This window comes from Limanda limanda, chromosome 11 (genome assembly GCF_963576545.1).
Source record: "Limanda limanda chromosome 11, fLimLim1.1, whole genome shotgun sequence".
Taxonomy (NCBI): Eukaryota; Metazoa; Chordata; class Actinopteri; order Pleuronectiformes; family Pleuronectidae; genus Limanda; species Limanda limanda.
In genome coordinates this window covers 23734497-23748146 of record NC_083646.1, presented here as the reverse complement: position 1 = coordinate 23748146, position 13650 = coordinate 23734497, and the positions used below count along the sequence as shown (strand labels likewise).

Genomic DNA, 13650 nt, shown 5'->3' with positions numbered 1-13650 from the left:
GTTAAACACACATCCCCCTTTTTATTTTTTATTTTCACATATAAGATAATAAATAGATGTAATATATAATTTCTGAGGGAACGTGAAGGAGAATTGCCTAAAAACCCTCCAGGGTCGTGAAAAGTAGCATTGCTCAAGCAGAAAATGACAGGAAATAGGAAACAACATCGAATATGCAGATTATGTATCTCACCTTTCATTTTTTGTGAATTTCATTTCAAATAGTTCAAATGTTATTCTTCTTTAATTGTTCTAGTAAGAAGATGCGTGTATCTCCCGTGGATAAAAGGTAAGGAGGAGCCTGCTGTGTTTAAATGGATCAACTACAGTTTGTCACAAAAGGTGTAATGTTGTTCTGATTGTGTTTCAGGAGCACAGTCATGCTTATGAACATGCCAACAATGTAAATGGTTGAAAATAACATTGACATTTCTGGTTGAAGAAACTACAGAAGCTGAACGCAGTAAAGCTGAACTGAACACATAACGGCATTGTCCTCATCCCTGATTTGTTCTTACTCACCTTTTTGTTACATGTTGTGGTAACAATTTTATTCTTTATTTTATGTATTCATTATGATAGTGTTTCATGCCAGTATGTTTTATTAATTCCATTGTTTATGGTTTGAATGAAGTGATGGTGTGGGTTCAAAACTGGTACAGCACAGTGTATCCAAAAACAAACCAGGATATGCTGCCCCCTTGAGTCTAAAATACACACCTACAATATGTTCTGGTAAACTGATAAACACCTTCATAGGCCATCTCCAGTCCTAAGGTTCTAACCAACTTATTATGTCCCCCAAGGAAGTTATGTTTTCACCCCTGTCTGTCTGTTTATGGGTTGATATTTAGTTTGTTTGTAAGCAAGATAACCACAAAACATGGTGGAAGGATGTAGAACGGCTCAAGGAAGAAGCCAGTACATTTTGGATCTATTTCGACCTCCCTCAGACCGTCACCACGGTCTTAACACGAATGATGTCCTCATCTCCCTATCCTCGAGACCAAATATCAACGATGTCACGTGAGTGACCTTAAGGGGGCTGGGCTCACCGCCCATAAAGCTCCCCGGTGAGCGCGGCCGCCTCCTCTTTTCTTCACTCGCCTCATCCGAGACCGACAGGTAAGTAAGATATTTTGGGACTCCACTTTTATCAATCCGACACTTTTGTGCAGGCGCCTTGTGTCCCTGAGGATTGTTTGTGGTTTTCCCCTTCTCTAAAAGTGAGGCAGAGGGCTACACTGCATGTGTTAAGCTCTGCTCTTTGTTTCAGGCAGCTTAATTAGCTGCACCTGGCACTAACTACTCATGTTCACAGCTTTGGGTAAGTATTGTTTATCTCGTGTTGTTTGTGTCCATACAGAGTTTGTTCTCTTACAGGAGTGAGTAGAAAAGTTGGGAAGCTTAATCAATAAATAATCTATCCCTTAAAACTGATTTGGATCGGGGGTGCCCCCCCCCCTCCTCACCCGGTAACTCGCTGTCCGCAGGGAGTGGGGTTTCTCCAACTCCCCCTCGTGCGTTCGCGCACAGTGAGTGGAGGTGAGTTAAAGCCAACCTTTTCACGTTTATTTGCCTTTCAAAAATGAATAAATAAACCGTGTTTGAGGCCAGGTAGTGTCCCCTTTTCACCTCTGTGCGCAGCAGGTGGGATTGTTTGCCTGTGTTCCCTGTATAAAATACAGTTGGTTATTGGTTATCACCCTTTGTAGGTGCTATTTTGTTTCCCTTAAAGCCCTGTTCGCAGTGGCTGGGATGTTGTTCTCTCTCCACCCCCCCACCCCCCTTGAAAAAGGCACCCCGTAACTCGCTGTCCGCAGGGAGTGGGGTTTCTCCAACTCCCCCTCGTGCGTTCGCGCACAATGAGTGGAGGTGAGTTAAAGCCAACCTTTTCACGTTTATTTGCCTTTCAAAAATGAATAAATAAACCGTGTTTGAGGCCAGGTAGTGTCCCCTTTTCGCCTCTGTGCGCAGCAGGTGGGATTGTTTGCCTGTGTTCCCTGTATAAAATACAGTTGGTTATTGGTTATCACCCTTTGTAGGTGCTATTTTGTTTCCCTTAAAGCCCTGTTCGCAGTGGCTGGGATGTTGTTCTCTCTCCACCCCCCCACCCCCCTTGTTTTCTGCCATTGCAGGCATACAGTGGGCATTTTCAGGTGAATTAGTTATTTCACCCCTTCCTTCGTTTTATGTGATATTGGCCAGCTGTGATTAGCCTGTTTATAAGATCCCCTTTACCAGCTATCCGTAGCTGCTGGGCGCTATTGTTTATATATTTATTCTTAAATCACAAAAGTAACACAGAAATGTCCTCACATTTGTGCCATTATTGCCGGGGTATCATGGATCCCCGAGATGGCCACCGTGAATGCCCGACTTGTTTGGGCATGGCACATTTAATGGATGATATTGAGAACCCCTGTGTGGCAGCAGTGGAACTGCCTGTGGAGGAGCGTGTTAAAAGAGCCAGATGGGTGGAGCAGTCTGTTCGTGCTGGGGCCGTGCAGCCTCTACCAGCCAAACTAAATGAAAGGGGACACACCTCAAGGAAAGCCCCCCGAAAACGTGGGCATGAGCACACCCCTGTACGCAGGCGGGACTCAAGCGAGACACAGGCTCCAAAACCTTCACAGAACCCAGCTGGTCAGCATGATGACACTCAGCTGCAAATCCTAGCGGCCATACGTGGTCTGTCAGACAGGTTGGGTAGAGTTGAGGCCCAGTACCCGGCCACAACAGCTAGGGCATCGAGGCATGGGCACTCCTCCCCGGACAGGTTACCCTCCTATCAGGAGGAGAATGTGGTTCACCCTGACATTCTCTCTCTCTATGCTCAAAATTCCCTTTTTGAAAGTGATGGGCAGTCTGAGGGTGCTGCTGGACTAAAACAGCCTAAATCCACACAATGTGAGGGGGCGTCCAACCTCAGCAACATGGGTGAAAGTGAGCCTTCACCCATGGACGTCATCTCAAGGGTTTCAAGTGCGGCAAAAATTGTGGGGCTCAATGTTCCAACTGAGGCTCCTGCTCCAATGGATGGGATTTGGGCCGGCATCACTCAGACCCAGCAATCAGTTACTGTACCTGTGGCTGGTGACTATTTGCACATGCTCAGGAAAGCATGGAACATCCCAAGTGGGGCACCTCAGTTCAATGCAGGTTGCCGGAGACTGACTAAGAATCAGTATGCTCCTGAAACAGGTATGGGGGATATGCCTCCAGTTGAGCGGGAGATGGCAGCCTTAACATCTCTGGGTCCAGAGCGGGTAACCACCAATCCACGCTGTCCCCTGAAAGAGTGTGATAAGTCAGACCGACTGGTGTCTCGGACTTATAATGCAGCCACACGAGCAGCCCGCTCGGGCAATGCACTCGCCATTTTATTGGCAGCTCTTAGGAGAACAGCCAACCCAGAGGACCAGGACACCATGAGCCTGATAGACTCTGCCCTGGTCACTCATTCCCAGTTAACAAGGGACATTGGTGCAGCTATGTCATCTGCCATGGTAGCTCGGAGGCAGATCTGGTTGGCACAGACAACTCTTCCCGAGAATATCAGGAAAGAACTGACCAATATGCCAGTCGTGCCGGCACATGTTTTTCATCCTGACTCCCAGGGGGTGTTAGATAAGGCTGAACAGTCTCGGCGTACCAGAGAGTCAGTACAGCGCACTTTCAGAGGGGCTGCGTCTACCAGGTATAAACTTAGGGGCTCCCAGCCTCCCCACCGATCATCATCCTGGGCCCGTAAGGAGCCATGGGTGAATGACAGGCGACAGGCTACAGGATTCACAGCCTCTGGTGACTCCAAACAGCCTTCACAAAGTCGACGTGGGTTCTATCCCCGTTTTTCGACTAGAGGTGCTCCCCAGAGGAGGCGCCCCCCCCAGAGGTCAAGGACCTCGGGGCGGTACAGCCTAGGGGTGGGGGGACACCCGCCGAACTTCATTCTCGGCTATGCCTGGACAGCTGGGAAGAAACTGTGTCAGACCCATGGGTGCTTGCTACAGTATCAAAGGGGTACAGAATTCAGTTTCGGCGGCGCCCCCCCCCTTACTCCAGGATCCGCATGACGATTGTCACGGACCCAGTCCAGGCTCAAATCCTGGCACAGGAAATTTTAACCCTTCTGCAGAAGGATGCAATTATGAAAGTAGATCCAGACGAACAGCTCACTGGCTTCTACTCCACGTATTTCCTCGTGCCGAAAAAAGATGGCGGAATACGTCCCATCTTGGACCTAAGGCGATTAAACGCCTTCATAAAGGTACTTCCTTTCAAGATGCTGACCACGGGTCAGATCTTAGAATCTATCGAAAGAGGAGAGTGGTTCACCTCGATAGACCTGGAAGACGCGTACTTCCATGTGCCCATCTGTCCAAACCACAGACCTTTTCTTCGGTTTGCATTCCAGGGGCAAGCCTATCAGTTCAAGGTCCTGCCATTTGGCCTTTCCCTCTCAACAAGGGTGTTCACCAGAGTGGTTGGGGCGGCTTTGTCTCCTCTCCAGTTGTCAGGAGTAAAAATCCTTCCCTACCTGGACGACTGGCTGATTTGTGCTCCATCTCTTGGCCAAGTTGTAGAGGATACCCAGAGGGTGTTGTCGCATGTACGGTCCTTGGGTTTCAAGGTAAATGTGACGAAAAGCAACCTCGAGCCAAGGCAGCAGGTGATTTTTCTGGGACTTTGCTTGAATTCCCTTACAATGTCTGCATCCCTCACATCTCAGAGGGTGAGGAAGATTCTAGTCTTCCGGAAACGATTCCGTCTCGGCAGGCAGCTACAATTTATCAGCTTTCAGAGGATGCTGGGGATGATTTCAGCCGCAGCAGCTGTTGTTCCTCTGGGCCTCCTCAGGGCCAGGCCAATTCAGAGGTGGCTGAATGCCTTCAAGCTCAACCCGAAGCTGGACAGACACGTGAAACTTCGTGTGACACGCACATGTCTCCAAGCCTTACGCCCATGGGCAGACCGGGTGCTCTTGCTCCAAGGAGTCCCCCTTGGGAACATTCCCTCGAGGAGGACAGTGGTGACGACAGATGCTTCCCTCACAGGTTGGGGAGCAGTCTGGGAAGGCAGAATGGTGCGTGGCCCGTGGATACCCCCTTGGGGTGGCGAACACATCAATGTTCTGGAGTTGAGAGCGGTTCACCTTGCTCTGAAGGCTCTCCTTTCCTCCATCCAGGGCAGGCATGTCTTGATAAGGACAGACAGCACTTCAACTGTGTATCATATAAATCACCAGGGAGGCACAAGGTCCCTGCGTTGCCTCCAGGTGGCACAGAAACTTCTGTTTTGGGCTTTTCAGCATCTGGCTTCACTCAAAGCAATCTTTATCCCAGGGATTGTAAATCGAGCAGCAGACCTCTTGTCCAGGACTGGTCCTCTCCCAGGAGAATGGAGACTTCATCCAGAGGTTGTATCCCTCCTATGGAGTCGGTTTGGCACGGCTCAGGCCGATCTATTCGCATCAGCAGAGACAACCCACTGCAGGATGTGGTTCTCTCTGGAAAACCAGGGAGGTCCCCTAGGCCTAGATGCACTATCTCAAGAATGGCCGGAAGGGTTGTTGTACGCTTTTCCTCCATTCCCTCTGATTCCCCAGGTACTCAACCGGGTTGCCTCGGGCCACTACGAGGTGCTGTTAATAGCCCCCAGGTGGCCAGGGAGGCATTGGTTCCCAACGCTCCTTCGCCTGGTTCACGGTCAACCATGGGCCCTGCCAGTCAGGGCAGACCTCCTCTCACAGGCAGAAGCTCAGATATGGCACCCCAGATCAGACATCCTGCAGCTTTGGGCTTGGCCCCTTCTCAGTACCTCTCTCAAAGGTTAGATGAGGCTGTCCTGAGGACCATAGACAATGCCCGGGCTCCCTCCACTCGGGCTAACTATGGCCATAAATGGAGTGTGTTTTCTACATGGTGTCGCAACAGACAGGAAAATCCAGCCGCTTGTCCTATTGAGCTGATTCTCCGTTTCCTTCAGTCACTTTTGGACTCTAACAGGGCACCTAGCACCATTAAGGTATACACTGCCGCAATCTCTTTCTTCCATGAGACAGTGGGAGATGTTACAGTTGGTAGACACCCTCTAGTGTCTCAGTTCATTAAGGGAGCACACCGCCTGCGACCAAGCAGGGCTCCCAGGGCTCCATCGTGGCAACTCCCCTTGGTATTACGGTCCCTGATGCAGTCTCCCTTTGAACCCATAGGGCAATCCAGCCTTAAGTCTCTATCTTACAAAACAGCTTTCCTCCTGGCTATATGCTCTGCCAAAAGGGTGAGTGAATTGCATGCTCTGTCTATAAGTGACGATTGTCTAAGATGGAGGGCAGGTGACTCAGGTGTGTCTCTGTGGCCAAACCCCTCGTTTTTGCCTAAGGTCATAAACCATCAGACGGTAAATCAGGTGATCGAGATCAGCACTTTTCAACCTGATCCGGCTCTACTACAGGAGGAAGCCGGCCTGCCTATGTTGTGCCCAGTAAGGGCACTGAAGGCTTATATTGCACGCACAAAGTCTCTGAGGGGCTCATACTCTCAGTTATTTGTCTGTTTTGGGGGTAAGAAAGTCGGCCACCCTGTGTCTAAACAGTGTTTGTCCCATTGGATCGTTAATACTATCGCTGAGGCCTATTCTGGACAGAACATACCAGTCCCAGATTCCTTGGTAGCTCATTCCACCAGGAGTATGGCCACTTCCTGGGCTGCTTTAAAGGGGGTCCCTCTTTCAGAAATATGTGCAGCAGCAACATGGAGTGCTCCCTGCACATTCTCTAGATTCTACAGGGTCAATGTGGCTTCCCCCACACCAATGGCTTCCGCAGTGCTGCTCTCAGCTGCTGGGCGAGGATGTGAGGCGGTAGAGTCCTCCGTTCTTCGCGACCCTGATGATACTAGTCATCCGTGTTAAGACCGTGGTGACGGTCTGAGGGAGGTCGAAATAGATCGTAAGTTATGGCCATAACTATGGATCTATGAGACCGACCGATGACCGTCACCCTCTTTTGTCACTCAGAACGGGCTGAGGCGTTCAGACAAGGAGGAGGCGGCCGCGCTCACCGGGGAGCTTTATGGGCGGTGAGCCCAGCCCCCTTAAGGTCACTCACGTGACATTGTTGATATTTGGTCTCGAGGATAGGGAGATGAGGACATCATTCGTGTTAAGACCGTGGTGACGGTCATCGGTCGGTCTCATAGATCCATAGTTATGGCCATAACTTACGATCAGAGGGAAGATCCAGGATTCCTTTTTTCATTTCCTTTTACATTGCGAGATGGGCTTTTATAATTTTTTTAAACTTTTTTTAAAACTTTTTTTAAAAAACTTTTTTTTTACATTTTTACAGTTTTCCAAGAGAAAATGGATCTTGATGAAAACAACAACAACAACCGGTTTATAGGGATCTGTTTAATGAGTGTGTGGAAGTTAAGGGGACTGTTTTGCCTTGGTGGAGGTATGCACTGTAATGAGTGCAACTCCAGTTAATATTATTTACATAATATATGAAGGTTGGAGTTGAGGCTGGCTGAGGTTACATTTTTACGCTGATAACTGACCAATATAAATAAATGAATAAAAATAGAAGAATTTTTGTAATTAAAGTAATCAACGACTGCTATATTCAATTATTGTAATTTATTTTCCCAACTCAATCACATAAACACAACAAACACAACAACCCTAGCTATTGTAATATGGTTTTAATATCTAATGATGCTCCTGTTTGGCACATTGTCATTACTTTTGTAAAAATGTTGTACTATGCAATAAACTATCATGTTTACCGTTCTTTAATTGGTTAAGTGACAATAATACGTAACACTTTTTCTTTAAAGTTGGTATCACTCTTCCCACTAATTGCTATGAATTATGAGTTTTAAAATTAGAAGCTAAGTTATGTATTATTAGGTATAATTATGTTTGTATGTAGAATTAGTGAAACTGCAGCGAAATGTGCAGCACTGATGAACTATTCTTGGAACCAATGCGAAATGAAACTAAAAAAAGGCCAATGAAACTGTCTCTTTAAATATTGGTGAACTTGAACTTCCTTGTTTACTGGCTGAGCTTTTAAAAATAGAAGTTGTACGCGTCACTCGACTCAACTTTTCTAACTTTGACTTCAGCAAACTTAAGAGAGGAGTAGCTGACATGATGTAAATGGACGTCAGAGTCACTGTCCTCCTGGTTCTCAGCCTCCTTCACTTCTCCACAGGCTCTGGTCAGTGTCTGTTGCTGCCTTATCACGGTGAAGAGTTTACTCAAACCCACAGAAATGTGACACAGTATGAACTGCTGACAGCTTTTAATTGGATAAAGGTGACTGCTTTTCCCATCATCTGCTTCTTATAAAAGCTGCTGCAGGATTTTTTCTTTCTGGACACTGCTTTTACAGGACTTTGTGCGACGTTGTTAAAATCCAGTAAAGGATCAGTACTTTCAGGTCCAAGTTACCTCTGGTATGCAAATGTAATGAAACACGGAGGCTTATCCAAACTCACACCTGCCACTTTAATAATATAAGTAACATCAACATAGAAATATGCAGTGGAGGCAACACAAGATTTTCAGTCACAGTTATCACAAATAAAGACATTGTCTTTCTCTTGAAGATTCCTTGGTTTATTCTTGACAGAAGCATTTAGTTCCAACAAAAAAAACGAAGAAACAAAAAATATATATTCCAACACCTTTTCCTTTGATTTAGTAGCACCTCTCTCAGGCAAAGTTCCCCTCAGTGCATTGAAATTCAAGAATTACAGGTAGGATTGGTAATTTGTCTTATTTGTGAAAATTTTCTTCATGACCTGTTAGCCATCAATAAATAGAGTTGTCCAAAAAAAAAAGAAGGAGGAGCCAGACTACCCTTTTTACCTCCTGATCCAGAGCCGCCCCGTTTAATGAGTCTGCCTGTGTCATAGGGCTTCACTGGTGACATGTAGAGTGAAGGTAAATGTACTTTTTGAGGGTGTTGAGGAACATAATTGACACATCTTGAGTTTCCTGAATGTCATAATATAGGGATGTCTTGTGTTTTTGATGCCCGCTGAGTCTTTATGATTCTGTAGCAGTTGTCGCTGTGAGGACGTACGACTGGTGGTGGGATGACCTCTTTCTCCTGAGAGGAGAAATCAATCAACAAAACACAGAGTTTGAAATAATTTTTTTGTAAGAACTGTGGTTTAATTTGGTTGAAATATAATAGGTAATTTATTCATGTAAACCAAACTCAGGCACTGAAGATTTTTGGTAAAGTTGCTTGTGTGTCACATACTGGATAATTTAGTTTTAACCACACACTTTCTATAAATAACTTTTATAAGGTATTATATTACTTATATTGTCCACAAACAAACCACTGTACAACTGAGGATACATAAATAGCCCATGATGATACTGACTGCTTGAAAGAGAACAAAAAAACTCACCTTCTCATAAGAAACGCAATTGTGGCTATAATAACCAATAAGACACCGATGCACACACCAACGAGCAGCATTCTTCTTCCTGTGGTCTTAGGTGGGGTCGCAGCTGCAGACGACAGACAAATAAAGACAACAACTGTCAGTCAAAGTGGCTGATCTACACTCAGTAAATCCTCTGTAGACCAGACCGTCTCATTTGGGCCTTCGTGGTCTACCTGGCCGATGAAGGAGGCGGTCTCCATGGCCAGGTAGACAACGTATATCGGAAGAATGCACCCCCTGAATAGAGACACAGCTAGAGGCTCTCCATCCACCTACCTCTAATACCAGTGAGTGTCACAGAATAAGTCTGTGATCCATGTCTGTTGCGTGCTACACAGCAGTGCTGCCCATATTCCTCGGCGCTGATGGTCGTGCTGCTGAGTGTGGAGCCTGCGGATGTAGCCGGGGACTGTCTTGCTTGATGGAAACTGTTGTCTGTTGTAGGGAGACACGCTGCACTCTGGTACCAGGAGAAGGTGTGGACAGGTGGGTTGGCGTCACTGCTGCAGGTCAGCGTCACAGGGAGGCTCCTCTGTAGCTCTCCAGGTGGAGAGATGGACACATGTGTATTTCGAGGTGAGTCTGGACAAATGGGGAGGTCATAGGTCAGGTATAAGCCTTGTTAGACTCATGACATTACATTGTTAGTTTAGAATGAATTGTAAGTGTTGTGAAGTAAGTTTTAATGTATGTATACATAAATGTATATGTACGAGGATGTTTCTTTATCCAACTTAAATTAATTAATAGAAAATTGTTGTGATTGAGTACCTGTCTAGAGTATTAAACCCAATTCATTCAGTCTGCCTTTGACTGAACAAATAATTAGATAAATTGCTGCTGAGTGAATTCAAAACGAGTGGATGAGTTTGCTGAAGGGGAGATCTTTAGTTGATACATAAAGTTTTTATTTTCAACAGTTCACAGTCATGACTGTGGATTTGAAGGATAGAAAACCAAAATGTTAACCGTACATATATCCTATAATTACATTGGACTTACACTCTACATCAATGTCCAGCATCGTTGAGTTCTGTTCTCCCTCTCCAGTCTGCATCTGACAGTAGTAGCTGCCAGAGTCATCAGAAGCAACGGCGCTGATGTTCCACACCTGTCCGTTGTATCTCGGGGTTGCGCTTGTGCTCTTGAACCATCTGAAACTGGCCTGTGGATTGGCTGAAGGGCTGCAGCAGGCCAGACGTAAATCAACGCCCTCAGTGATGCCACCAGACAGACTCGCTGATGTTGACACTGCACTGGAGGAATCTGGAGAAAAGATATGAGATTAGATAATTGACTTTATATGTGTTCATGTAGACGAGATTCATCATTGGATGTAACAGTCAGTAACTGTGTTAGTTGTTTGTTAGAAAATAGTTTCTTTATGTAAAAAGTTGTCTTTTTTACGGAGATATTAGTTCTGTTGAAATGAAAGGGTTGTATATGTATTCCTTTCTACATTATTATACAGGCTATTTACCAGAATATTAGATTATTATTAACAATTTTGGCTTACAACAAAGTTAAGGTCTAAAGCTTTAAGTATTAATAACTATGTTATTTTTAAAAGCCACTGGGTGCAAGGTTTAGTTATAAAAATGTAAAGAAAATACACTTTGGCTCTCTATATTCCCTGATCAAAGTACCTTGAGGACATGACCTCAGTCTGGTTCCTAAGTCTGAGTGTTGGTTTCAATCATTTTGTCATGCGTTAAATAATTGTGCAATGATAAGTACACAGTCTGTTTTACACAAAAATTACACAACATGGAAACAAAAAGAAACAAGGCAATAACAAGTGTTTGACTTCACACAGATGTTTCTCAATGATTGCTTAAGGACGTCTTAGTGGTGGAACGACAGCCCTACTTCCCAAAACACTGACTACACTGCTCCACACACACAAAGTGACACCGGCTCTCGACAGGGTCTAATACTTTAACCTGTGATACATCCCTGTTCGTTTAATGTGCAGCAAAGACAAGTCAGAGTTTGTCTACACATGTTTGGTTGTGAAAGCAGTTGGTCAAGGAAGACCATTGTGACATTTAATTGGAAATGGTCAGGCTGAGCTCACATAGTTGCCTTTTTATGTGCAGACAGTTTCAGTTCTACTTCTCATAAATAGCACATACTGTCAGGCTTAAGGTTGCAGAGTGGAACTCTTTTGTTTGATTACTTTGGCTACCACTGTTAAAATATGTACATGTTGAGACTTTCGGTTCATAACCACAGATAACATCCCTTTTCTGCTGTTCATCATTTTAGGGAATGAATAACGCTACATCAAAGGCTTGTTTTGTATTTGCCTTTTGAAATGATGGTGAATTATTCCCACCTGCCACCAGCAGCTGTACACCTCTCTGCGCTGGCATCTTCTGTGTTGGGTGACTGGTGATGAGGTAAAACACGTAGCTTCCACTGTCTGATGGTCTCAGATCAGAGATGCTCAGAGAACAGTTCTTTGTTCCTGCTAGTCCCAGGTAGTGCACCCTGTTCTGGTAGGATGGATCCTGGAAAATACCCGCACTGTGGAACACATACCTGACACACACACACACACACACACACACACACACACACACACACACACACACACACACACACACACACACACACACACACACACACACACACACACACACACACACACACACACACACACACTGAGGTACTTAGTTTGTTTTCTTAAATGAGTTGCAGTTGACTGTGTTTTCTGTTCCAATACCTCGGGGTGATACAGCGGCTGTCTTCCAGACACCACATCTCTGACAAAACTTCATACTGCTGCACTTCTTCCCCTCCTCCACCCTATTAGAGAACAATACAGTTAGTTCCTGCCAAATGATTTGTCTACTACCTGTGACTGCACATATCCATTCATTGCCTTACAGGTTTTAGCCCTTACAGAGTGGACACCATGGTCGACCGACGGCCTACAGGAGCTAACAATGCCTCCTTTATTCAATCACCTGAGTAGAGAGCTGTTCCTCTGCCCTGGTTTCATTTGAACTTTGGGGGTAGTCATAGGAACAAGGAAGAACCAGCGAAGAACCAGTCACAGCACAGATGGGACCAGGGGGGAGATGAACTGACCAATCACCAGCTAGAATACCTGAGGGGCATAAGATGTGAGATACCACATTATAACCATTTACATTCCTGGAAATCAGTGCTGTGATGTGAAAACATCTTTAAATAAATTATCATAACCACAATATAAAAATATGTTGATGTTACTGTATCAGTTCCCTTCAGCAATTTCAGTATTAAAATTACACTATACTGAGATAGAGTGGAACAATTATCAAAATAACTGAATGTAGCTACTTTAGAGTTATTGTTACTGTTAGTTTTTTATCTACTGTGTTTTACAAATGCTACAGCCTCAAATGGACATTATAATTTTTTATTCTTGGGTACAACAGAAATAAGAATCTTACCTTTCAGAGATAGTATGAGGAGCATCAAGCAGCCTTGTGTCACTTCTCTACCCATCTTTCGCTCTTTCTGTTGTTTTCCAGAGCGACTCCTCAGTAGTCAGTGATGTGTGTTTCTGTTTTCTCACAACAAACACTTAAGTCAGACTTCAACTTCCTTTTTTATTTCTACTGCTGAAAAGAAACTAGAGTAATGATTGGACTTCGATTTCAGCAAAGGGTTCTTATGTGTGCCTGTGTGCTCATGTGTATTCCTGTACTTATACTATACCTTTGTGAGGACCATTTCAAGGGCAGACACTACAGAGTGAGGACATTTTTGGAAAGTGAGGACATTTTGGCCAGTCCTTACTTCTTCAAATGACTTTTTCGGGCTTAGACTTGGTTTTAGGGTTAGAATTAGGTTTAGTGTTAGGGTGAGGCATTTAGTTTTGATGGTTAAGGTTAAGGTAAGGGGATTACATTTTACCAATGAGTGTCCTCACTGAGATAGAAGTACAAATGTATGTGTGTGCGTGCATGTCTGTTTTTTTATACTTATTTGTATATTTGGCTGCAACAAAGTTTACCCCCAAAAAAGTGTTTTGTGGACTCAAACACGTCACCCACCACTCCATCAGCATTGCAGTTGATACTGCGTGAATTTTCATTTTTGGGTGAACTATCCCATTCAGACTTGGTTTTATGGTTAGGGTTAGAATTAGGTTTAGGGGTAGGGTAAGGGGGCTAGGGAATGA

At 45.0% G+C, this 13650-nt stretch overlaps 1 protein-coding gene and 1 long non-coding RNA gene across 2 annotated transcripts; one reads left to right on the top strand and one right to left on the bottom strand.

Annotated features, from left to right (window-relative positions):
• Nucleotides 1-8097: 8097 nt before the first annotated feature.
• On the top strand, nt 8098-10902 carry LOC133014296 (uncharacterized). The gene is made up of 4 exons (XR_009681444.1): nt 8098-8227; nt 9526-9760; nt 9918-10049; nt 10524-10902. It is a non-coding gene; the product is annotated as an uncharacterized LOC133014296 (long non-coding RNA).
• LOC133014295 (sialoadhesin-like) lies at nt 8518-13144 on the bottom strand. The gene is made up of 8 exons (XM_061081491.1): nt 12917-13144; nt 12446-12588; nt 12202-12284; nt 11812-12017; nt 10476-10739; nt 9750-10055; nt 9435-9537; nt 8518-9124 (listed from the first exon to the last, which is right to left on the bottom strand). Exons 1-8 carry the CDS (start codon nt 12969-12971, stop codon nt 9061-9063), a joined length of 1224 nt encoding a protein of 407 aa, XP_060937474.1. The 5' UTR covers nt 12972-13144; the 3' UTR covers nt 8518-9060.
• Between the last annotated feature and the right edge of the window lie 506 nt (nt 13145-13650).

Coding starts and splice junctions, on each gene's coding strand:
- LOC133014295 (XM_061081491.1), bottom strand. CDS start 12,971: ATGGGTAGAGAAGTGACACAAGGCTGCTTGATGCTCCTCATACTATCT. Junction 12,285..12,445: donor AGGAACAGCTCTCTACTCAG/GTGATTGAATAA, acceptor GTTCTCTAATAG/GGTGGAGGAGGGGAAGAAGT. Junction 10,056..10,475: donor GCTGGACATTGATGTAGAGT/GTAAGTCCAATG, acceptor CCATTTGTCCAG/ACTCACCTCGAAATACACAT.